We start from the raw sequence: 25867 nt of genomic DNA, 5'->3' as shown, positions 1-25867 counted from the left end.
TATCACAAACTGCTGTTGGAGGGACATGGAACCTGAAGGACCAGTCCTCAGGCCCTGAAATTAAGAGTCTTTTAGTTTACCTTTCCTCTCCATGTGTAGGTCACAAATTTATTTTATTCAGTTTTTAACCCCTTAGTATGAGTACTCCAAGTTTTTTCTTTTATTTTTTTAATTATTGGTCAAGCTTTTCAAAAGTTGGTGCCTAAAATCAGGCTCCGAAATCCATATTTAGAGACCTTAAATAATTAGTGGCCTGATCTTCAAAACTTCTGAGCACCGAACCGTTCCTATTGACTTATTTATGCAAACCAGTTAAATCATCCATTTCCTCTGCCATTTAAAGGTGGGGAGCAGTCACCAACAGACTGTGTGATTAGCCGAGGATGTCCCTGAGAAGAGGGGATGGTTAGGAGGGGCATATTGGATGATAAAGGGAAAGGATCAAGGGAAGGAGCATTTCTAAGTCATGTTTTTGTGTGGAAGGCTTTGAATTTGTGCATGGGGGATTTATTCACGTATAGTTACTCTCTTGACCATTTGAGAAGACATAGTCATGCAGCCTTTGGTACCAGACAGTTGCAACATGGCTCTGAAATTAGCCAGTCTGCCAGTGATGGATGAGGTTGGGATAAGTCCAGAGGTGGCAGGGATGCCCACAAGGTTCTGACGTCTGGGATTTGGCCTCATTTAACCACACCAATCCTCAGATTCTGCATTTTCCCCAGGATACTCCTCTTTCCTCTTGTGCATCTCTGCCAATCCTGCTGTCTGATAGCAGCTGTTCAAATGCCATGGATTTGGGGAGATTTTACACAGAAAGCAAGGGATGACATGGCTGTCTGATTTATATGACTTTCTCCTCTTGTAATCAGGCAGGAAAGGATGATGAGCTATGAGGAAGGACCTGTTCACTTCCTTTTTACTTCCTTTCAACTATAAAGCAGACACTAGTAGCACAATAAAATATGAAAAGTGTATCCATGTATATAGCTCTTATGTTTGGCAAACATAACATTTTATTCAGGTTTCACTGCTGTACCGGAAGATCAAGGTAAGTCACTTCTTTGATTTTTGTGGGTTTGTTCAAAGGCACTTGACATTCTTTCAGAAAAATACCTCCAGAATAACTGTTAGGTTTTAGAAAATGTACTACATAAATTCTGAGTTTTCTAGTCACTTCTATGTCTGTTGCCAGGTGCCTGTAAGTATAATTGCATTCAATTTGTTGTACTACAGGGGAAAGACTACCAAAACCAGACAGAGGAAAAATGCGCTTCCATAAAATTGCTAATGTCAACAAAGCCCTGGATTATATCGCCAGCAAAGGAGTGAAACTTGTGTCAATTGGTGCAGAAGGTATGTGGAAACACTTGACAATAGGCCTTGGTCTCTAGGCATACATATCCCAAAGAAGCTAAACAGCAGAGATCAGGGGCCAAATTGTCCTGGCGCCTCCTTGGCCATGGAAGGCCAAGGCCCCTGATGCATCGTGATGGTTTCTCTGCAGAGGTGGGAAGACAAGAATTGGAAAGGTTTTGGGTGCGGGGAGATGTGGGCTGTGGAACGGCTTGATGACTCTAGAATTTGCTTCTCTCCATGGTTAGGTTTAATGGTCTATAATTTCTTAGTGTCTGCCCATTCCTTTTCCTAAAGATTAGGACAACATTTGGTTCTTTCAGTGCCTTCTTTTATTCCAACATGCTATTAAAAACCAGTAACTTTAGAAATCAGATAGGAGTCTAGAATGTACCTCAGAAAGCCTTGGATCTTTGTTTATCTCTTTAGCGAGTATAATGTATAGCAGACTTCTTTTGATGTAATTGCTTGGGTGTTGAGACCTATTCCCATATTGTTACCATGGTGACTGTACACAGTTACTACATTTTTAACACCAAGGTTCAACATTCTAGATGCAGTTAAAAGAGTGGACAATGGAAAAAGTGGTGGCTGGAGCTGGTTGGATACTGAACCCAAGAATGAAGTGGAACTAGATGTAGCATAGTGACATGATTATTTTGTTGTTCTGCTCCAAATAGTCACTGTAATTACATTAAAATGCACGACTGGCTGGTTGGATTTTGGGAAACATAATCTGGCTGCTGAAATGAGCAGGATCTCACAGCAGGTGGGATTTGCCAAATGCAGCTTCCCATTGACTCCAATTCAGCATCTAGACAGTACAGTGATTTGTGCTGTCTAAATTAGATAGATACATGGTTTCCACCCTTGATCTAGTTGCTCCACCCCCATGTTTTTATCCTTACTCCAGCCTCCAACCCTTCTCCTCAGGGGGCTTAGTGTGGGGGGGAGGGTAACTGGATTAGAGAGAGGAAGGATATTTAGGTAGGAGTGAGTGGGGGAACAGCCTTCATGGCTTCAGAGGCAATAGCGCCAATTAGGTGAGGTTCGGGGGCGGGGGGGAACGAATATTTTCCCTAAGGTTTTTTGCACTTGCTCAAAGATCCATAGGCCATATAGCTGGTGGGGGGTGAGCTATGGCCTGACCACTTTTAAGCCACGGTCCTATACTAAATTAGTAGGGCTGCTGCTGGAGCATCATTCAGATTTGGCCAAGCTGCCCCTCCATTCAGATGGAGGAGTAGCTGGGCCAAATAGTGTTGCAACTGGGCGTATAGGGAAACTGTTCCTGTAAGACAGAGCACAGGAGAGTCCATCAAGAACTTGACTCCTGGTGGCACTGGCTCATACACTATGTGGGTCAGAGACAAGGACACCTGGGGTCCCTGTGAGGGAAGGAGGGGAGATAAACAGGGACTGGAAAGGGGTCCCTGCCAGTGTGTGTGTGTGGGAGGGACATGGAATTCCTCCCGCACCAAAGAAATATCTGAATTGGAGCCACAGTTCAGAGGTATAGTTAAGGTTTGGATTGGTGTTTCAGAGCTGGAGGTGTTCATTTCGTCTGTTATAAACAGGTGTCATTTGCCAAATTCAAATCCAGATCTAGGTTCAGATTTCCAGCAGCATCAGAGAACGGATGTGTCAAAGCTGAGTTTTTGGTGGACTCTACTCTGACTTAGATTAGACTGAACTGCATGGGTGCTTAGATGTGTGCGTAGCGCTTTTAAAATATTGATTTTAATTGGTCATCTTTGGGTATTTGTGGTTTGGCAGTCTCTCCCCAAATCAAAGCTAATATCAAAGTGCTACTTTAATTAATGTTTTGCTGTTCTTCAGCTACTGAATAGAACAAGGAGAGCAAGGTGGACAAACTATGCAGCAGAAATGGGGGGGGAAAGTGACACCGCCCCCCCGGTAATACTCTAGAAGTGTGCTATCCTGAGAGCAATATTGTATTCTATGGACAGCAGAGGGCATCAAAGAGACAATTTACATGTGGAAATAGAAATCAAGCGTAAGGCAGACTGTTTGCAGACCTGGTAGAGAAATACTGAACAAACAGACCAAAGTTAGAATTAAAATGGATCAAACAAATGGTCTGGTGAGTAATGCTTTTCACTGTCACATGGGAATCTTAAATTCACTGGCTGAGGTGAAGATTACTCTACCTGATAATATTTTATACATACGGACCAAGATTTTCTAGGTGCTTAATGTTAGGTTCCTAAATCCATAATTAGGGACTTAAAGAAGCCCCCAGGGATCGCTCATTGATTTGTGGGAGCTGCTGAGTGCACAACACTTCTGAAAATCAGGTCACTTATTTAGATCTCTAAGTATGGACTTAAAGCTAGGCTCCTAAGTACCCATTTTTTAATATATTGACCCCTGTATATACTATTTTCCACATGAAGATCTCAGACGTACATGAATGAATTAAGGAATTTATCCTTACAATACCCCTGTGAGGTAAAGTATCAACCCTGTTTTACTGATGGGAAAATTGAAGCACAGAAAGGTTAATTGGGCCTTAATGTAAATGAGAAGCAGGTCCGGGCCGAGGAGTCTGGAGATCTAGGGTATGTTCCCAGCTTTGCGGCAGACTTCTTGTGTAACATTGGGCAAGTCACTTAACTTTTGTGCTTCAGATTCCTCATCTGTAAAATGGGAGATAATAGTTGCAAAGCTTGATTCATTAATGTTTGGAAAGCTTTTTAGATTCTTGGGTGGAAGGTACAAAAGAAAAGCCAAGTATTATCATTATTATTTATTATAATAATATAATAATAATATTTATTTTGACACAAAGAGGAACATATAAATTAAAACAGGTCAAATTGTGGTGTTTCAGCTATGGCTACTGGTGGCTGTAAGTCACCTAATCTTGCATAAACATTTTTGGGATGCCTTTTAATTTCCAAACTGTGAAGTCACTGTCTCTACATCTGTTGAGGATCATGTTTAATTTTCTGACACTCTGAGCAATGAAGAATCTGTAGTGATCCTAGTGCCACCAACTGTGATTTAAACCAGAGGCCCAGAATAAAGATTAAACCACTAGTTCTGTGGAGCTCTAGTGCAAAGCTCTATTTAATGTATTTATGAGTTGTCTCTATTCAGTAAATGTGTGGTGTTCATAGCCCAGGAAATGGCAAATCACAGTTTTTGTTTGTTTGTTTTTGTTTTTGGGTCGGTGTGACCAGGGTCTTTATGGGGAGCCAGCTATAGTCACTCAATTAGGGTGAACTGAAAAGAATGGGCAGCCAAACCCCAAAAAGCTGTTGGATATTCTAATACTTAGATTTACCAAGCCAGCATAAAACAGTTTCTTTGTTACCTTACTGGTTACTCAGAAGTCCAAACAATACAGTTCCCTTAAAGTGATCCAGCCTCAGGCCTCCATCCAGGTACCCACATCAAATATGACGAACATTTCTGTAAATTTTATTTCATCATATAAAAGAAAAGGTTCTACCGATCCCAAAGGATTGGACACATTATCTCCCAGGTTAATGAATGTTTCAGACCTTACCCAAATATATGCTACAGCCAATTCTTATTAACTAAACTAAACTTTATTAAAAAACAAAAGAGAGAGAGTATGGTTAAAAGATCAATATACGTACAGACATGAGCTCAATTAATTGAGGTGCAGATTCATAGCATAGATGGTGAGCTTTGTAGTTGCAAAGAGTTCTTTCAGAAATAGTTCATAGGTTATAGTCCAATGTCCAAATCTCATATTCAGGGCATACCAGCATAACTGGGACCTCAGTCTTGCAACTCAAACTTCCCCTGATGAAGCCTAAGCAGATCTGAGATGACAGAATCAGGACCCAAGGATCTTTTATACAATTTCATGTCTTTTGACAAGTTCAAAAGGTAATTAGCATGACTTTGAAGGAGGTCCATCACTGGTACGTAGCTCTACGAATTAACATAAGGCCATTTGCTTGTTCCTGCACCATTCACAGGACATTTCAAAGAGAGATGAATACCGAGATAACCCGTGTTTACAATTCATTTAAATGATAGGATGTTCTTTTGACCTCTGAATTATCAGAATACAGCATAGACAGGGACTGCATTATCCACCCTACTCATACATATGTAAATACACAAAAACACAAACATTATCTCCCCACATGTCTTATGAGGGTTATTTATTTTGCAGGATGTTTTAACCCTTTCTAGCCATGAGTCACAGTGGGTTTAAAGAAAAAAAAATCAAATAAATTGAGGGTGCTTTGTGTTGTACCCTGGGCTGAATAAACTAAGAAATTGAGGAGATTGGTAGTACAGAAGATCATTAATAGGAAGGACCTCCAAGGAGTTGTTTGTTAGATGAGAAGAAAAAAATTACAAAAAATGAAGTGGGCTGCTGAATCTGCTGAAAGACAAATAACAAAGTACAATAAGAAAACACCACCACATTTTGGGCCTTCAGTCAACCTCTCCTCCTCACCCCGCCCCCAATTTTTATCCCTTCTCCGTCTTCTTCTCCCCAGAATAATTATGGATGTAGTTTAGCTTATGTTGGGTTTTGAGATGAATTGAAAGGTAGGGGCTGCAGTTCTCCCAAAGTACCCAGGCAATGAAAACACAAATATGAGAAAAGCAACAGAGGGTTCTGTGGCACTTTTGAGACTAAAAGAAGTGGGCATAATATCCCTGATGGATTATAGAGGAGGGAGAAAGGAATGAAGCAAAGTATGCTTTAATCACTTTCAGCAGTTTAGCAGCTTTGTTCTCCTTGCTTTTTGGTATTTTTTCTATGTATGTCAGATATGTTTTGGCTGTTTCATACAATGTTTTAGCTAAGGAGACTGAGGAGCTGAAGCATCTACTTTATTGCTGGCAAATAACTTGAAAGTTCTGTCAAGAGCCCTTGGAACGGGATTGTAGAAGCCAGTCAGAATAGCAAGATTTGTATATTTGCAGTGTAGCTGTTATGAACTAATCACACAGGCCCGGATCCACAAAATTGTTTAGACTCCTGACTTCCATTGGTTTCAATTGGTTTAGGAGCCTAAATTCGTTTGCAGATCTGAACGCAGTGATTATGCAAATACACTAATTGGCTGACAATCTGCATGCCCCATGAGTATTGCAATTCAGATATTGTACAGTTTGAGAAATGACTGTATAGTGATTAGTACATCAGACATCCACAACCAATCAAAGTGCAAGGAAATGCGTATGTGAGGAAAAAACAATTGAGATATGCACCAGTTACTATTAAATCTTCTCTGATTGATAAAGAAAGTTCAGTTTTGGTATAATTCATGGTAAACTTCAGGAGGGCCATGATCCTCCAGGGCCTATACAGGGGTGGTAGCAATGCCACATGGAGTCCTGAGAAGAGAAATCTTGGAAAAATTAGGTGGAACCCCCTCAGAGTGAAGAGGAAAAATGAGAAACCAGTTATCTTCTTAACTCTGATCATTGCACTGTAAAAATAAATGTTACAATGCAGGAGCACCGGAACAGAGGGATCCAGGTGTCCATGGCCGCCCAACTTTTAAAAGTAGGAGGGCTGTGCTCTTTCACTTTTTACTGGCCGTAAGGGTGAGCGATGCAGGGGATGGGTTGCAGAGGAGTGAGCAGAGGGCAGGGCCTCCAGGAGAAGGGGCGGCATGAGACTGGGGCCTCGGTTTGGGTGCCGGTGGTCCCCCCACTATTAGGGACCTTCTGCTGCTCCAGTTACAATGTCACTATGCTGGGGTTTACCTTGGGAGTTACTTCCACAAACCGCATGGAAAGAGGGAGAAAATCCTCTGATTGGGTTGCAAATTTTGTTGTGGGTCAGCTCAAATAGTATTGGTGCCTTGAATCACGTTCAAACATCAGGGATAAAAAATGCCATTGAAATTACTTATGTAATGTGTGTATTGCCAGTATATATTTAGAAGAATGTGACTTAAACTATAGCTGAATGTTAATCTTTAGTAACAAATCAGTGTACATACACAAGGTGCTTTTTAAAAAATTCCTTATAACTTGGCCAAATCAAATTGAATTTTCATCAGACAACCAAAAGGTGCACATGTAACCTATGACCAAGTTTTCAAGTACTCAGTAACAAGCAGCTTTCATTGTTCTTAATGGGCGCTGCTGCCTGTTGACCACTTTTGAAAATCTGATCCTACCTAAGGACGATGGGTAAAATTTTCAAACCTGTCTTAAGCTTAGGAGCCGAAGTCCCATTTTCTGAAGTCTTATTGAAAAATCAATGGAACTTAGGCTCCAAAGTGCCAAAGTCACTTTTGAAAATGGAACTTTGGTTCCTAAGTCATGTAGGCACTTAAAAAAATTTACCCCCATCTCTAGGTCAGATTTGAAGTTTGTACCCCACTAATGCATGAGAGCTGTTAAAAAAAGCAAAAAATTGTTCACTTGCTTTGTATTTGAAAACAGCAAGACTGATTTTGCTCAAACTTTAGTGCTTGTCTACCTGGATAGCTATTCTGGAATAGTTATTCCTGATTAACTCCATGTGTGAACGCTCTTATTCTGGAGTAAGAGTGCAGAATAAGACCTTGTCTACACTACTGCGGTAAGTCGACCCAAGTTACACTACATTAGTTGATGTAGCTTAGGTCAATTTACTGCAGTGTCTACACTGCGTTGCGTCGATGGAAGACATTCTCCCGTCGACTTACCTTACTCTTCTCTTTCCAGTGGAGTACTGGAGTCGACCGGAGAGTGCTCTGCCATCGATTTAGTGGGTCTTCACTAGACCCGCTAAATCGACATCCTTGCAGCAGAGCCGATCTACCGGTAAGAGTAGACACTGGCCTAAGAGTGTGAACACATGGAGTTAATCAGGAACAGTTAATCCTTTTTAAATTCACACACTAATTTATTCCAGATTAATTTTTAAGTGTAGACAAGCCTTTAGAGAAATATTTTCTGTTCAGTCTCTACCTAAGGGGGGAAAAAAAGTCAGTCTGAATGGTGAAAGTTTGAGAAAATCAGAATCAATTGAAGCCCTTCAGTATAGAAGTGGTGACCTTAGCTGCAAGTAATTTTCAAGCCTAATTAGCCTAAGCAGAACCATGTTTGTTGAAAAAACAACTAGAAGAAATCCTGTGTAGGTTAAGAATTACAAAACTTGCAGTATAACATATGTGCAGGATGAAAGTAAGAAGACACATTGCAAACTGTACTTTGTAAATTCTGGTTTCCCTTTTTTACCTTAGAAATTGTTGATGGCAATGTGAAAATGACCCTGGGTATGATATGGACCATCATCCTTCGCTTTGCTATTCAGGACATTTCAGTAGAAGGTAAGAATATACCCCTGGACATCCTAAAATAGTTAGGGCAAAGCACGTCAACCTGAGTTGACATTAAAATTAAGTAAAAAATCTATTTTAGTCAGATTGCTGGATCGCTGTGTAGTGGTGCGACATCCGATTTACGAGATTGTTTGTCTGCCTGAGCTTGCTGATCTGCCAGCTTCCATATGCAACCCAGGTCTGGTCTACACCTAGAGAGTTAGGTCGAATTCTGCTGCCTCCACACATCAAGCCATAGCTTAATCTTTGCCTCTTCACTGTACACTTTTGCCAGCTCTCTGAACTTCCTGCCTTTTGGAGCAAGCATCTAGGATCTGTCCACTTTTCCACCTCTTTGCAAATCTGATCTGAGTACATATGTTTTTTTCTTTCTCTGTACCTCTTAATTTCTTCTACTGCTTTATGTTTTTGTTTGTTTGTTTGTTTTACTGTCCCTAGGTAATTGTATTCAACTCTGGAAGGTGTCTTGCAGTTTGTATGAAGGATATTTTCACATGTTGGCTGTACTGTATTATTGGTCAAATGTCTCTCTACTTAAAGGTTTCAGAGTAGCAGCCGTGTTAGTCTGTATCCGCAAAAAGAACGGGAGTACTTGTGTCACCTTAGAGACTAACAAATTTATTTGAGCATAAGCTTTCGTGGGCTACAGCCCACTTCATCAGATGCACAGAATGGAACATATAGTAAGAAGATAAATATACATACAGAGAACATAAAAAAGTGGAAGTAGCCATACCCAACTGTAAGAGCTAATTAATTAATGCCAACTCTGTCCACATATTTATTCAAATGACACCATCATAGGACCTAATCACATTAGCCACGCCATCAGGGGCTCGTTCACCTGCACATCTACCAATGTGATATATGCCATCATGTGCCAGCAATGCCCCTCTGCCATGTACATTGGCCAGACTGGACAGTCTCTACGCAAAAGAATAAATGGACACAAATCTGACCCCAGGAATCATAACATTCAAAAACCAGTAGGAGAAAACTTCGACCTCTCTGGTCACTCAGTAACAGACTTAAAGGCGGCAATTTTGCAACAGAAAAGCTTCAAAAACAGACTCCAACAAGAAACTGTTGCACTTGAATTAATATTCAAACTAGATACCATTAACTTGGATTTGAATAGAAACTGGGAGTGGCTGGGTCATTACACATATTGAATCTATTTCCCCATGTTAAGTATCCTCACACCTTCTTGTCAACTGTCTAAAATGGGCCATCTTGATTATCACTACAAAAGTTTTTTTTCTCCTGCTGATAATAGCTCATCTTAATTAATTAGCCTCTTACAGTTGGTATGGCTACTTCCACTTTGTCATGTTCTCTGTATGTATAAATATCTTCTTACTATATATTCCATTCTATGCATCTGATGAAATGGGCAGTAGCCCAAAAGCTTATGCTCAAATACATTTGTTAGTCTCTAAGGTGCCACAAGTACTCCTGTTCTTTTTTCTCTACTTAAATCAGTTTTAAATTGTGAAAAGTGTCACTGACAATTCTAGAAACTAATCTCTACTTTCCACAGAAAGGATATAATGTATAAGCAGTGGTAGTGCAAGCTTCCCACACTGCCCTGCCAGGAGTGTCATGATAGACCTGGAGGAACCACCTCTAGTGCTGAGATGAAGTTCAGTCTCCAGGGTCTATTTAGTTCTTGATTTATGTGTTGAGACTGCCAACAAGGATGCCAATTGTGGTGCTGGCAATTTTGTGACGTTGACGGCTGACCCTGGGGAAACGAACTGAGACCATCAACATCTACTGCACAGCCACCCCCAAGCAGATGGTAACAAGTTCCAGCTTGTGAATGTTATTTAAAATAATAGGGAGTAAGTTGTCTACCTGAGCTCCTTTTCATTCTTTCTTTTTCTCTCTGGTGTCCTTTACAGAGACTTCCGCCAAAGAAGGTCTGCTGCTGTGGTGTCAAAGGAAAACTGCTCCTTACAGAAATGTGAACATTCAGAACTTCCATCTTAGGTAAGATCATGTTATTTCAAGGGATAAAATGCAAATGTTTGGTATCAGATTCTGCTCCCAGTTGTGCAGATGTAACTAAGAGCATAATTTGGCCCTTAATGTTTAAACTGGTGTATACTGGCTCATTCAATGTATGGAGAAAAAAGTTTTTATCGGCAGAACCCTGACATAAGTTCAAGTTTATATTCAAAGTATAGATTATGCTATCTTCAGTTCTTGTTTTACAGAGTAGGTTCCAGACTGTTTTATTATTGCATGTATCTTTGGTGAGGGAAAAGGTTTTCTTAAAATAATTGATGCTTATTTTGATTGAATTTTACCTTTTGGATGACAGAAGTTTTTATGTGTAACACTTGTATTGAAGCTTTATCTGGGAATTGTCTTTGCTTGTACATTTTGAAGTCAGGTTAACAGAACCTCTAAAAGCTTTTAGTATTACAAAAGTCTTGTGCAGTATAAGGCTCCAATCCTACAAATTTCTGTACACAAATTGATCCCTGTGCCCATGCAGAGTCCAATTGGTCCACCAGAAAGGAGTATCTTGCAGGATCAGGGCCTATGTCTGTAAATTAGTTTTGACATGATCCCTAAACAGATTTAAGTGACGGCTCCATTATTGTCTCCGGGATCGTTGTCATAAGGTCTGATCCGGAGAAGTACTGAGCATCTGAAACTTCCACTGAAGACAGAGGGAAGTGCAGGTGCTCAGCAACGTTCAGAATGAGACCCATGATATAGAGAAAGTGTTTAAATAAATTAAGCTTTTTTTCTGTTGCTACTGTATGTTCCATTGAGAAAAGCCCAGTTGTGGTGTTATCATTGCATGATATAAGTGACATTGAAAAAGACTCTTGGACAAGCAGGTTCTGTTAGCCGAGTCTTCAGGGATTCATTCGTCTCTTGATATGCATGTGACCATAAATAGATTGGAGGGTTATGCACATGCATTGAAAGCAGAACCTATATCCTCTTTTGTCCTGGAGCATCACAGAAGCTAACCAGTTTCTACTCAGGTCGCATTTTACATAACATACACTGTGTAAAGACGACTGTAGGGCAATCAGGAATATATGGGTTATAGAAGAGTGGGTATACAGACTACTAACAGAACCACACAGTGAGGGTGGACCCATGAGATTTAGTTATCTGGATGCAACATTGGCCTTCATGCATGTAGCAAAACATTAAGCGAGGGTCAAACTGTCCAATGTAATGATTGTATTAACTTATTTTTCCATTTTATTTTCTATTGTTTGTTGTAAAGCTGGAAAGACGGCCTAGCACTCTGTGCACTTATCCACAGACACCGACCTGATCTTATTGACTACTCCAAGCTAAATAAGGTCATCAGTCTGGGTGACACAGCATGCTGATCTGCGGTGATCTGGTTCACTTCCTATTTGCTTAGCATGTTTCCTTAAGGATGAGCTGAGAAGTGCATACTAACTTTGTTCTGGTCTACGCTGTGGGGGGGGAGGGAGAAGGGTCGATCTAACTTACGCAACTTCCAGTCGACGTACTTAGATCTACTCACCGCAGTGTCACTGCGGTGAGTCGACTGCTGATGCTTCCCCATCGACTCCGCCTGCGCCTCTCGCTCCAGTGGAGTACCGGAGTCGACGGGAGAGCGCTCAGCGGTCGATTTATCGTGTCTAGATTAGATGTGATAAATCGACCCCCGCTGAATTGATCGCTGCCTATCAATCCAGCAGGTAATGTAGACAAGCCCTCTGACTGGCTTTCCAGGCTCCTGACAAAACTGTTTCTGAGGAAGGAGGACACTCCCTCCTCTACCTCCTCCCTTCCACCTCCCCCTACCCCAGTTCAGCAGCTAACGTTACATATACTTGGCCTGATTCTCCACTGCTTTGCATCTTGGGAACTCATTTATACCGTGCAAAGTGGGTGTAAAATTCTGATAAAACAGAATTCCCCACTCATGCTGGTGGTAGTGTTTTACACCCACTTGCATTGGTGTAAAGGGAAGCACAAAGCAGTATAGTAGAGGTTCTCAACCTTTTTTTTTCTGAGCCACCCCTCGCCCTGAAACCTGCTCATGGCCCTGCAGTGGGCCCCAGACCCCTGGTTGAGGACTACTGCAATAGAGAATCATGCCCATAGTAATGACTAAAGATACAATTCTGCAGCGCAAATTCTGCCCTTGGATATGGGTAATAAATTACCTATAGCAGGAAAGAACAAGACTTACAAATTAAAGTTCACAAAGAAAATATTAATTTCTTGTTACTTTGTTTTTAACAGAATTCCACCAATGTCCCCTATAAGCATAAACATCATAGTGCCCTAACGTTACTAGGTTACAGAAAAAGGGGAGTACGTTATTCTCACAATGAGTCTGATCATAGCAGAACAGAGGGAGCAAATGGGGCCTGATTGTGTTGCTGTTGAAATTGGTAGCTTTACTAGTTTAGAAAGTCTTCAAAAGAAAATAAATTAAAAATCTCATCTATCGGGGTCATGAATAACTATGTTAGGGGGTGTGAGGATGAGGGGCAATCACGTGCCTCAGATTTGCCAGATTGTAACAGATGAAAAGAAAAGAAAGAGGAATACAGTAGTTTCATCCCAGTTTGTGGGGATTTACCGTAATTTCCTGTGCTCTAAAATGAGAATACAACTAGAAGTCTCCTTCAGCGCCAGCCAGGGAGAAGACTTCATCGGCATGTGTGCAGTGCTCCAAAAGATCCACGACATGTTTGCGGCTGGCCCAGATCAGCTGGTTTGGACTGCAGGGCTAAAAATTGCAGTGTTAGCCCCGCAACCTGAGCCCTGACAGCCCAAGTCAATTTATCCAGGCTCTGAGACTTGGAGTAGTGGGCTTTTTATTGCAGTGTAAACATACCCCATCATTGTCTTAACTTGCTAGGTGCTACCAAACACTTCTCATTTGGGAAAGAGACTGTTAAATCATAGATTGGATTCTTCGTTCCCTGCTCCCCATAGTAAATAGATTCTACAAAGGAATTGACTGTTATGGGAAAGCTTTGAAGAAAAAAAGAACTAAAATGAAATGATTTATAAAGCTAGTTCTTTTTTATAAGTATTAAAAAGTTATGCTGGGGCCTACGAGGTGCATAATAATAAATAGTCAATCGATTTATAATGCTAACTTTAACTCATACAGTATTAATCTGAACACTAAGACATTTAGAAAGTATTAATTTTGAGCTCAGTCCTACTCTTCTTACTTAGGTGAGTAGGAGGAGCAGGATTTGGCATTTCATCTTATTTATGGTTAATGATTTTGACAGCTGTTTGCCCCCCTATTTGTTCTTTACAGTGCTCCTAGAACAATTCTATCCCAATTACAAATCTAAACCAAAATGTCAAAATTGCCAACCAGCAATATTTTTTTAGGCACAAACATACCACTATGTAAACAGACAGCCTGTTTATGCATTAAAAAGTACTTATGCATAACAGATGCTAACTTTCTGAAAGGCCTGCTGAAACTTTGACCCACAGTGTACAAAACTTCCATAGTAAAACCATCTTATTTATGTATGTATGGTGGGAAGATAGAACAGAACTCAAACAAATGTGCCTTGATGAGACTGCCATGGCAATCACGTGCAGAAAGATCCTAACATTGGGCTTGTTTCCTGTCCTGGCTGTGTTTGACTGGCTACTTGTTTTCGGTGTATTAACAACTGTCTTGGTGTTTGTTTTTTTCTTTTCGCATATCTGTTTCTCCTGCATGCCTTCTTTTCTTTTCTCATCTATGCATCTTGTGTGGACTTCTTGTAGCTGGAAAGATGGCCTGGCTCTCAGTGCCCTTATTCATAGACACAGGCCTGATCTTCTTGACTATGACAAATTAGATGAGGTATTTCTATAGCCGCAACAGAGGTTTTTAACTACTGTGGCTTGTAGCTTTATTTTACGGTATGGGTGATGGATGTCTCCCAGCATCTCAGGATTCACTATAATTTTAAACAGATCTTCTCCCAAATCTTCAGAACTTTGCTCAATCATTGATTTAACAACGAACATACCAATGGGAGGTGTCTATCACTCATCTATAAGAAAAGTATCTCAAATTAGTCAATAGGTTTCACTTAGATTTAGTCTTGTTTTTATATATATTTCATATCTGTAACATAGTTTTTGTACATGCCATTAACCCATGTTGTATATACATGGTGTTGCATGTACACAAATATATATCCACAAATGAAGTTCCATAGATTTTAAATATTGGCCACATTTTAAGTGCCTTTTAATTGAAATGATGCAGCTGATATAACCTACTAAATGAAATACACTTGATAGTAAAGTTAGAAAATGCAGCTATTGGCTAGGCAAAAGCAAACTGTTCTTCATAACATATTGTTTTTAAAATTGACTGATTAGTATGATATATATTTGCTAGAAAGAGGTACCATTGGGAACACTACTTATGTTTTGGAAACACATGCATAATGTGCAGAAAATTAAATACTTCATATTCAGAAGAGGTGTGAAGTACAGACTTCTATGAAACTTGGAATAATCACTGTCAGTTAAATCTCACTATTTTCACTGATTTAACAAAAAAAACCAAGCCCACTTGAGACATCAAGACCCCTCTCTAGGATAGCAGTTCTATCCCACCGTGAGACCTGGATACTGCCTGCAAGGAACAGATCTATCTACTGGGAAACCTGTGTCTCTTCTAAAGACAAGGTCTTCCACCAGTAATGGCATTTTCAGAAGCCAAGACCTCTCACAAAGAATGTTTTCACCCTAATGTGAAACACTGAGGGTATGTCTACACTTCAAAGTAAAACCTGCAGCACCGAGACCTGGTCTACATTGGGGGGGGGGGGGGGAGGGGGACGGGAATCGATCTAAGCTACTCAACTTCAGCTACGTGAATAACGTCGGTGAAGTCGATGTACTTAGACCTACTCACCGTGGTGTCTTCACTGTGGTGAGTCGACTGCTGCCGCTCCCCTGTTGACTCTGCCTGTGCCTTTCATGGCAGTGGAGTACAGGAGTCGACGGGAGAGCTCTCGGGGGTAGGTTTATCACGTCTAGACTAGATGCGATAAATCAATCCCCGCTGGATCGATCGCTGCCCGCCGATCCGGCGGATAGTGTAGACATACCCTGAGTCACAGAGGCTGGGTCAATTGACGTGGTCTTGCAGGGCTAAAAATAGGCATTCTTGCTTGGGCTGGAGCCAGGGCTCTGAAACCTGGTGAGGGAGAGGGTCTCAGAGCCCATGCTCCAGCCCACGTGGGAACATCTAGACTGCTTTTTTAGCCCTGCAGTCTGAGCCCCGTTAACCTGAGACTTGATGCCACCAGTTTTTCTTTGCAATTTGAGATATCAAAGCAGCGTAAGGAGCATGTTCCCCTAATTTGAGACAGTAAGCCCAACGGTAATCATCACTTATAAAATTTGAGACATTGAATGTATGCTTCTGATTTGGGGTTCACTTATTGTTCCCCTTCCTTTTTCTTCAAAAAACAAAAAGGAAACCATTGGCTTGATCCATAGGAGCTGTAGGTTCTCAGCACCTCTGAAAGCCATGTTATATGTACATGCACAATAAAAACAAGTCATATCCAAACCAAGATCTAAAGGTGTTACTCATTAGAACAGTAGCTTAGATTTTAGGAGGGTTCCTATGCCTGAAGTGGCTTCTCTGTGAATTTCTGAGACTAGTTGGTCTTGTTTTTCTGTGCTTGTTCATCATTATATGTGAGCTTGACCAGTAGTCAGCTTATGAGCTTGCTAGAATTCACGTCTCTGTGCTATTCTGCATATATGTTGGATTTTCATCATAGTATATGTGTATATTGAATACATAATGTTTGTGTCCCCGCAGAACAAATTAACAGTGGATATCTAATTGTATCTCATAGCTTATTAATGTTTTCTCTTGAAAAGATAGAAACACATTATATATATGCACGTGCATGTGTACACATGCATAGACTCACTCACTCGCTCTATATCGGGGTTCTCAAACTTCATTGCACTGTGACCCCCTTCTGACAACAAAAATTACTACATGACCCCAGGAGGGGGGACCAAAGCCTGAACCCGCCTGAGTCCCACCACCCCAAGTTGGGGGTGGGGCGGGGTAGCAAAGCCCGAGCCCCCCCGCCCTGGGCCAGGGAGTGGCAAAGCCGTAGACCCAGGGCTTCAGCCCAAGGCAGGGAGCCTGTAACCTGAGCCCCAACGTTTTGGCCCTGGGCAGTGCGATTCGGGCTTCAGCTTCAGCCCCAGGCCACAGCAAGTCTAAGCCAGCCCTGGCATCCCCATTAAAATGGGGTCCCGATCCACAGTTTGAGAACTGCTGCTCTATATCTATGAGCTCAGCTTTTTGGAAAGCAGTAATTATGACTCATTTCCAGTGAGGAAAATCTAGTCTTTGGATCAGGCAGAATAATCTTCAATATACATACTGTACCCTTCTTCTTGCTATGAGAAAAACATCTGGTGTTTAACTGGTTCTAATTTTTGCTTTCATGCAGGATGACCCTCTAAGAAATATTAACCTTGCAATGGAAATTGCAGAAAAACATCTGGATATCCCTAAGATGCTGGATGCAGAAGGTGGGAGCTAAAATTTATTATGTACCTTGAATAAAAAGTAGGCAGTAAAACCTGTCACCTTGTACATAATTTTTTTCAAGATTGTTTATACATGAATCATCACAATGATGCCTCTTTCTTATGGTTCCTTTTCAAATTATTCCTCCTTTTTAGTTTCTTGTGTGCTGGAGAATTTCACACTTTTTTGTTTTGTTAAATATTATTATTTATTATTTGTATTGCAGTAGCACTGAGGTTCCCAATCTTAGATCAGGACCCCATTGTGCTAGGAGTTATACAAACAGAACAAAAAGACTGTCCCTGCCCCAAAGAGCTTAAAATCTAACTGTAACACAAGATGGTGCACAGATGTTAACAGTTTAAAAACACATGAACATTGTATACTGCTGAAATCAAGACTTTAAAAGGAGAACTATAGCTAGTATAGTCCTTCCCAAATATACAGCTGGTAACATGTGCCACCCATGCTGGAAGCTGAAGTTGAGGAAATTACTGTTGTTTAAAACAACAACAACAAAACTTTATTTGTATTTTTTCCGAACAATCAGTTTTAATGAGTAGTCCCATATCTGAGTCCTTTAAAAAGACTTCAGAATCTTTCTATAAACAATATTAATATGATGTTAAAGTAACTCTTGGAACTAACTAATCTTCTGTAGTTTGGGCATGCATGGAGCCAAAATATGAAAATTTGCTGCTTTAAATATATTAATTCTGATCTGGTATCTTGTCAGTTGACTGGTCTCAAAGGGTGGAATGTTCCCAAGCACTCAGTCTTGGCCTGCCTGCTCCCATTGAAATAAATGGCAGTAGAGTTAGTACTGGGTGCTTTTGAAAACCCCACCTAAATTACTCAGTAATTTCTAACACTGATTTCATGCTTCAAAATTCATTCTCTCTTTGTTCCTGGAAATCTGACTCCTGTTTTAAGCAACACCTTGTCCTTCTTACTGTAAACTAAGATGCAATGTAATTATTCAACACCTCTACCATCTCCTTATTCATAGATATGAATGTCCATTACCATTTTCCTTTTTGTTCAGCTTCCTTAAATATTGTATTCCATATCCTGCCATTTTACACCTTAAAAGAAAAAAGATACTTTATTAGAATAATCATTAATATGTGAAATCATCCAAATATATGCTGTCAGCTTTTATTTCAATTTTCAGATTCTTTTAATATATCCTTTTCAAAAGTTCATTCTTAACCCCTGTAAAATAAAAGAAACTGATGCTGAATTATGAAATATATTGATTATTATGTTATAAAATCCTACAGCTAACTTTAGAAATTTTATCTGCTTTCCCTGGTCATCTCTCCAACCCTACTATGGGCATTTTTGCATTGGTGCTAATGCCATTCAAAAAGCCTCTTCACTGATAATCAGTATGAAGTGCTTGGTCACTTTCTGCCCTTATCTGTTGTAGAGTGTTAAAAGGACCATCATTGTCAATGTGCCCAAACATCAGTCATATCCTAACTGGCATTCTAGTTATTTTCTCCCATAATGATGAAAACCCCATCAGCCTTCCAAGATAAAAGGCTAAACTCTGTTATGATTTATGTTGAGGTTAACTGAAAATAGAATCTGTTTCAAAGGATGCAAAACTGTTAAAAATCAAAGCTTTTCTGAGTGCTAGATTTATTTTGGATCACAGCAGCACATGTATGCCTGTTTTGCAGGTTTCGGATACAGTTCAATACTCTGCTACTAGTGAGAACATAGGGCAGGCAGAATATAGGGACACAATTTTAACATGCTTTACATGCACTTCTACATCCATAACCAAGTTACTAGGCCAAACTCTACTTACATTCACACATGGTTAACTCTGGAGTAAGTCTAGTGACTTAAATGAAGTTACTCTGGATTTACGTAAGTGTAAATGAAAGCAGAATTGATCCCAGGAGGTCTGCGTCTGCCAGCCTTCCTCAATAGCTCTTGAAAATTGGATCTTGTACAAAACAGTGCAGTGTGGCAATGCTATTTCTGTACATCCTAGATATTCGGATATTTTTAACATTTCAAGTAGAGCAATTCGTTCATTTATTGATTCCTAAAGTCTGATCAGCATTGATATGAGTGAATGAAAGCAAGCGGAATGACCTTGGGTTTTGTTGTTGTTGTTTTTTTTTAAATCCTTGCAGCATGTGAGGTGGAATCATCGTCAGATGGAAGTATATTGCCATTAGACTATCTGAGCAGTTAACCTTCTTCTTTCTACACAGATGTAGTAAACACTGCCAGCCCTGATGAAAGAGCCATTATGACTTATGTTTCCTGTTACTACCATGCATTTGCGGGTGCTCAGAAGGTGAGGTTGTAAAAGATGGATCAGATCTCACCCTTCACCTTCTGTGGGTTTTTTTTTAGCGTTTTTTCTCTTCTGATCTTTCCCCCGCTAGTTACTAGGGGAGCACCCTAGACCTGAGCAAGACCTCATTTCCTTTTGTCTAATTTTCTCTGTTCACTACTGTCTCTGTATAGTCAATAGAAGTTTAGCCATTTGTTTGTTTTCCAGAAACATATTTTTCTGTATCTTTACTAGTAGTATCAAGTAGGATCTCAACAGTTGGTTACTGAACTGGATAGCAGACATACTTCCCTCTAATTGAAACCTCTGTGCATTGACTTGAATCAACGTTTAAAGAGCAAGATGAAAATAACAAACTCAGACGGAAAAAAGAGATCCTAACAGCAGTCATATGATCACCACCACCATGCCAGAGACCCTGGATATTATTCATGCTGTAGATGTCAAAAATATAGCAGAATCTCAGAAAATACACCCCAGTTTTAGGTTTTCATGATTTTTTTAAGTGTTAGCTTTTTAATGTATGTACAAATGCACAGCAGCATAAGACATTTATTATATGTGATGCAGACACAAATATCATATACAGACATCTAGGTAGAAATCTGGAATTGTATCTCAGCAAATAGAAGCAAAAAAATAAATACAGTAGAATCTCAGAGTTAGGAAAACCAGAGTTAGAAACTGATCGGTCAATCACACACCTCATTTGGAACTGGAAGTATGCAATCAGGCAGCAGAGACAAAAAAGTCAAAAAGCAAATACTGTACAGTACGGTATTGTGTTAAACGTAAACTACTAAAAAATAAAGGGAAATTTAAAAAAAAAGATTTGACAAGGTAAGGAAACTATTTCTGTGTTTGTTTCATTTCAATTAAGATGGTTAAAAGCAGCATTTTTCTTCTGCATAGTAAAGTTTCAAAGCTGTATTAAGTCAATGTTCAGCTGTAAACTTTTGAAAGAACCACCATAACAATTTGTTCAGAGTTATGAATATTTCAGAGTTCTGAACAACCTCCATTCCCCAGGTGTTCATAACTCTGAGGTTCTACTGTAAAGAGAAACTCAGAATTGGACACAGTTCAAGTGTCACATGCTCACTCTAGGAATACTGATATATAGTATTAAAAAGCTAACAGATACTTTTGCAAGCTTGAGCTACTCTTCTGTAGAGAGGTTCTTCCCAGGTCAAAACAGCTAAAATTCTGTGAGTTATGTAGCTTGTCTTTTCCATATCTTAGTTGACAGGGCAGATTTTAAATTGTTAAATGTGAGCCCAATCCTGCAGCCTTTACTGTTGTGAGTAATCCTTATGCACGCAGGTGGGCTCACTGAAGTTAATGGGCTTACTCCTGTGAGTTACAGTGCATGAATAAGGGTGCAAGATCCAGCCTTCAGCAAAGAAAAAAAATTCCACCTCATTGTCTGCAAGACCTCAGTTTGAGTTTCAGCATATCGATTTTTTTTCCTGTCAACACCAATAAATCTCACACACAGTTTATTCCAGCTTTGTCTCCAGAGTACAGAGCTGTGGGCCAGCAGCTGCTTAGCATACAGAAAACAAGGCAGGGTAACAACCATTTTGTGCTTCTCTTTGTTCAGCCTGCTTTCTACTCCTCTATTTTTGTTTTGTTTTGTTTTGTTTTCTTTCCTTTCCTCCCCCGCTTCCTTTTGTAGATATTGTGAACACTCCCAAACCTGATGAAAGAGCTATCATGACTTATGTTTCCTGCTTCTACCATGCTTTTGCTGGAGCAGAGCAGGTATTAATCAATGGTCCCTTTGAGTTGCTGTGCTTTTTGGTTGGTTGTTTCACATTTCCATGGGATTTTTTTCACCTGAATATAGATCTTTGTGGTTTTAATTAACATTCCCAGGTATTATTTGAATGTGAATGCTTGTTTTTAACTAACTTCTGATCCTGATTCAGTTAAAAGCCCTGTAGCAAATTGGATTTTTTTTTTTTTTGGTTCCAAAAGGCATTACTATTGACATCTCTATTTTGAGGGTCTTCAGTGGTTATAAAAGGCTATTTTCAGGAAAAGTAAGTTTAGCGAGACCTTGTTTTGCATATGGACCTTAGGCCTAGTTGATACACAACTTTCCTTGCAGGAGCAGATCTCAGGTGCACAATCAGAATAAATATGCAATATTCAATTGACTCATTAGAATTACTCCAGATTTACACTTGCATAGAAGAGCAGACTTTGACCAGTTGTGTACATTCTGGCTGTTATAAATGCAAATGACTTGTAGAAACTGTGTGAACTGGGCTCTTAATTTGCTTGGGTCCTCTTTTGCATGTTCCTAACAAACCTAATAGATTTCTAGTATGATTTTTTTAACCTAATACCATAACCTGAACAATAGTCTAAGTCACTTTCAAAGTAAAGATTTATTAAATGACCCTAACATTAGTATGAAACTACCGCCTATATAATAAGGCTTTAACATTTAACAGAATGAATTCTGTGTTGATTTATACTCTATGCAGCACACTGAAGTTAGTAGAGTTTTACAGGGAGATTCACTGCAGAATTTGTCCGAATAACTCTGAGAAGGGCGAACTTACATGTGAGTCATGAGCACTAACCAACAGTGATGAGAAATGCAATTTTTATTTTCAGCAGTCACATTCAGCTTACTCAAAGTTTGTATCGGCTTGTGAACATGATGACAGCTATGTCCTGTTTGTTTTCTGTATTTTACAGGCTGAGACTGCAGCTAACAGGATATGTAAAGTGCTTGCTGTGAACCAAGAAAATGAAAAGTTGATGGAAGAATATGAAAGGCTAGCAAGTGAGGTAAAGGCTAGCAAGTGAGGTTCATAGAACACGGATGATGATAAATTCAGTGCATTATTTACAATGAAAATAAAGCAAAATTAAAGTCACATACAGCTCACAGTCATCTTTATCAGAGGGGAAGGATGGTCCAGTGGCTGGAGCATTCGCTTAGAACTTGGAAGAGCCAAGCTCAATTCCTTTCTCCATTACAAGCTTCCTGAGCAACATTGAACAAGTCACATAGCCTCTCTCTGCCTCAGTTCCCCATCTGGAAAATGAGGATAATAGCTCAGGGGTGTTGTGAGGATAGACACATTAGTGAGGCACTCAGATACTGTGGTAATGGAGGCCATCTAAGTACCAGAGAGGGAGAGATCTTTGAGGGTTTATACATTATAACTGCTTGCACAAATAAGGAATCTTAAATTCACTTACTGTTTTCCATAATTCCAGTTTAAAAAAAGTTTCTTTCCCCTCAGCCAAAAATAGTAACATGATAGATAAATACAAACACATCTTTAAGTGATAAAAATAAGATGTTTAAGTATAAAGTGGTCCATAAGGATTTTATTTCAAACTGAAATATGAGGGTATAAAGTCTGAGATATTTCACAGGCAGGCCAGAGAAAGGTATTTTTCAAGGTGTATCATAATGCATCCCTGCATCTCTGGAAGGGCTGAGACTCAGGAGATCAGAGTTTTCAACTCTGCCACATGCTTTGTGTGTGATCTGAGGCAAGCCACTCGGTTCCCCATTTGGAAAAGGGGGATAATGATCCTTTGCTGGATAAATCCAATAATATTGTGAGGCTCTCAGATACTGCAGTGAAATTACCTACCTAGAAAGAGAAACAGATTATAACTGTGCCCTGAATTTGAAATGTGAATTTTATCAGATAAACTACAGCAATATTTTGTTTGTTAATTGAATTAATGTTGTTTTTTTTGTCTTTCCCAAGTCTTTTACTGATTAGATTACAATGGACTCTTATCATAAGGTTTTCTGTTTTAAAACTACATGTGATATTAGTTAGTTTCTTGAATATATTGTAGACATTCTGGGTCAAATCCTGCAGTCCGGGAAATTTGCGTGAATAAGGACAGCAGGGTTTGGCCCATGCTAATAATGCACACCTTGCAATAACATATGGCGTTCCCTAGATACCAAAATAGCTTTGTGGAGAAACATGCTGTATTGGTACTAACCGTTTTTTTTGTGTGGAGTTTTGTAAGTGACGAGTCAGATACTTGGTGTCTGCACTCCTTCCATGGCCTTGACTACTTGAGTTGCTAAGGCCAAGATTTTTAAAAGTAGCTGGTGATTTGGGGTAACTCAGGTTTTGGGTACCCAACTTGAGATACCTTGAAGGGACCCGATTTTCAAAAAGCCAAGTGCTCAACACCTTCAGAAAATCAGGGCCCTTTAGGGCATCTCAAATTAGGCATAAATTGAGGTATGCAAAATTACTAGTCATTTTTGAAAATCTTGTGCTTAGTTGTCACTAAGTCATTGACTTTGGCAATGACACTCTTGTTAAAGAAAAGACACTGGAGTCTGTACATTCAGGATTATCGGTTTCTTTTTTTGGTTCCATTTTTCATTCCTTTGGATTTTAATTGTTTGTGTCTGCATGTGATAGCTTTTAGAATGGATTCGTCGCACGATCCCTTGGCTGGAAGACAAAACGCCCGAGAAAACAATGCAGGCCATGCAGAAGAAGCTAGAGGACTTCCGAGACTACCGCCGCAAGCACAAGCCTCCCAAAGTCCAGGAAAAATGTCAACTGGAGATCAATTTCAACACCTTGCAGACAAAACTGAGGATCAGCAATAGGCCAGCTTTCATGCCATCAGAGGGGAAAATGGTTTCAGTAAGTAAAATACGGGCCCAGTCTCTTTTCTTCTTTCACCGGAAATGCTCAGTAATATGTGAATAGATGGGATCCAATTATTATTCCAAAACATCTTCACTCATTTCAACTTGCAACATCTAGTTCTTAAGTATCAGCGGTGCTAAATCAACAATACTTATTTTATTCAGTACTTCATTCTAGGACCATTTCTCCCTACCAATGGTCCTTCCTCTTTTTAAGGCTGCCTCCACTTCAGTAATTCTTCTCCAGACATGAGAGTGAGAGACAAATCCCTCTCTTGGAACATGATCAGTACTGCTTTGTTGAAGGAGCTAAATTGTGTGATTGTGTTTGAAGCATACTACCATTGATTTCATTTGGAGTTTTCTTCAACACAGGACCTCGGAATTTGGCCCAGGATTGGCCCTGGCACAGTTTCAGTACCTTTTTCAGCTTCAGTTTGCAGTAGATTGTTCTTAATTGAATGGAGCCTTATAATCTGTGAAGACAAACAATAGTTCCTCCAAATTAACTCTCAGCTCTTGATTAGAGTTTTGGAGTCATGAGCTTTACGTGTTTTAAGTGTTGAATATAGCCAACAAATGTGCTGTAATCTTGTTTTTAAGCTGTTTAGGTTTTATAAACAGGCAGTACTGTTAGCTGAAAAAAATCTATCTGGCTTACAAATATCATAGATCCTGGCAGTACTGGCTATAAATGGTGCCTTTGTGCATCTGTAAAAGTTCAAAATATTCTGCAAAGATCACACAACAGGCATCAAGCTTTTTTTATTTGTCAGCCTTGTACGTAGACCAGAAAGCTTAATGACATCGTATTCCAGCAAAAGTGCACACTGGATTGCTTTTGATATTGGTTGTTCCATCACTGCCAGCTTCTAAGACCAAAACATTTTTATTTTGATAATGGATGCACAAAACAGTACACTTTAAGGATATTATAAATCACCTTCACTGAAATTACAAGATACAGTATAAAATATGCATGGAGGCAGTGAATAGATAACTGCTTTGCATGGACAATAACATTTTGTATACATTGTTTCCAGTTTGCACTCACCTACACATATTTTGTCTGGTGTAGTTTAGGTGCCTATTTCTGAAAAATTTGGACCTAAATTTCCATTTTTGGAGCAAGATTGTAAATTCTTGTAGAGTTCACAAATTTGGGCAAAGTCAGAGGAGATACAGAGTAATGATTAAAATCTCATTCCCTCATTCATCCCCAAACTTCTCATAGGATATTGCTGGCGCTTGGCAGAGACTTGAACAAGCTGAGAAGGGCTATGAGGAATGGTTGCTGAATGAAATACGAAGACTGGAACGACTTGAACATCTGGCTGAGAAATTTAGACAGAAGGCTTCTACTCATGAAACCTGGGCATATGGTAAGCAGACCTTGGTTAAAGTGTTTCAGATAAATCTATCTGTAAATCAGTACTGGGTATTTACAAACCAAAACCAGCTATTGAATAATTTGGACAGTTGTATAAACCTAAAACTAACAACATTTACTCTGCAAGCTTTCTAGCCTTTTCCCCTACACTCTTCATCTTAACTTTTTGGCCACGTAGTTAATGAGATTTATCTTTCAACTACATTGGCTGACCATTCAATAGAGAAATAAGTTGAAATCCTGTTACCGTTTTTTAAGATCCGCAGAACAATGT

At 39.7% G+C, this 25867-nt stretch overlaps 1 protein-coding gene across 2 annotated transcripts in view; it reads left to right on the top strand.

The window, feature by feature from the left end:
* ACTN2 (actinin alpha 2) overlaps positions 1–25867 on the top strand; it is an 88460-nt gene that overhangs the window by 33734 nt on the left and 28859 nt on the right. Inside the window, exons 3-11 of one of the 2 annotated variants that reach the window (XM_054022266.1) lie at positions 1237–1356; positions 8562–8648; positions 10565–10652; positions 11917–11995; positions 17141–17222; positions 19455–19540; positions 22253–22345; positions 23968–24198; positions 25438–25585. In XM_054022266.1, coding sequence (XP_053878241.1) covers positions 1237–1356; positions 8562–8648; positions 10565–10652; positions 11917–11995; positions 17141–17222; positions 19455–19540; positions 22253–22345; positions 23968–24198; positions 25438–25585 — 1014 coding nt within the window. Of the gene's footprint in view, positions 1–1236; positions 1357–8561; positions 8649–10564; positions 10653–11916; positions 11996–17140; positions 17223–19454; positions 19541–21218; positions 21305–22252; positions 22346–23967; positions 24199–25437; positions 25586–25867 lie in introns of both variants that reach the window. The other variant, XM_054022265.1, reaches the window with a different exon arrangement.

Source organism: Malaclemys terrapin, chromosome 3 (assembly GCF_027887155.1).
Source record: "Malaclemys terrapin pileata isolate rMalTer1 chromosome 3, rMalTer1.hap1, whole genome shotgun sequence".
NCBI lineage: Eukaryota > Metazoa > Chordata > Testudines > Emydidae > Malaclemys > Malaclemys terrapin.
The sequence above is the reverse complement of the archived record's forward strand: the minus strand, read 5'-3'. Positions and strand labels throughout refer to the sequence as shown.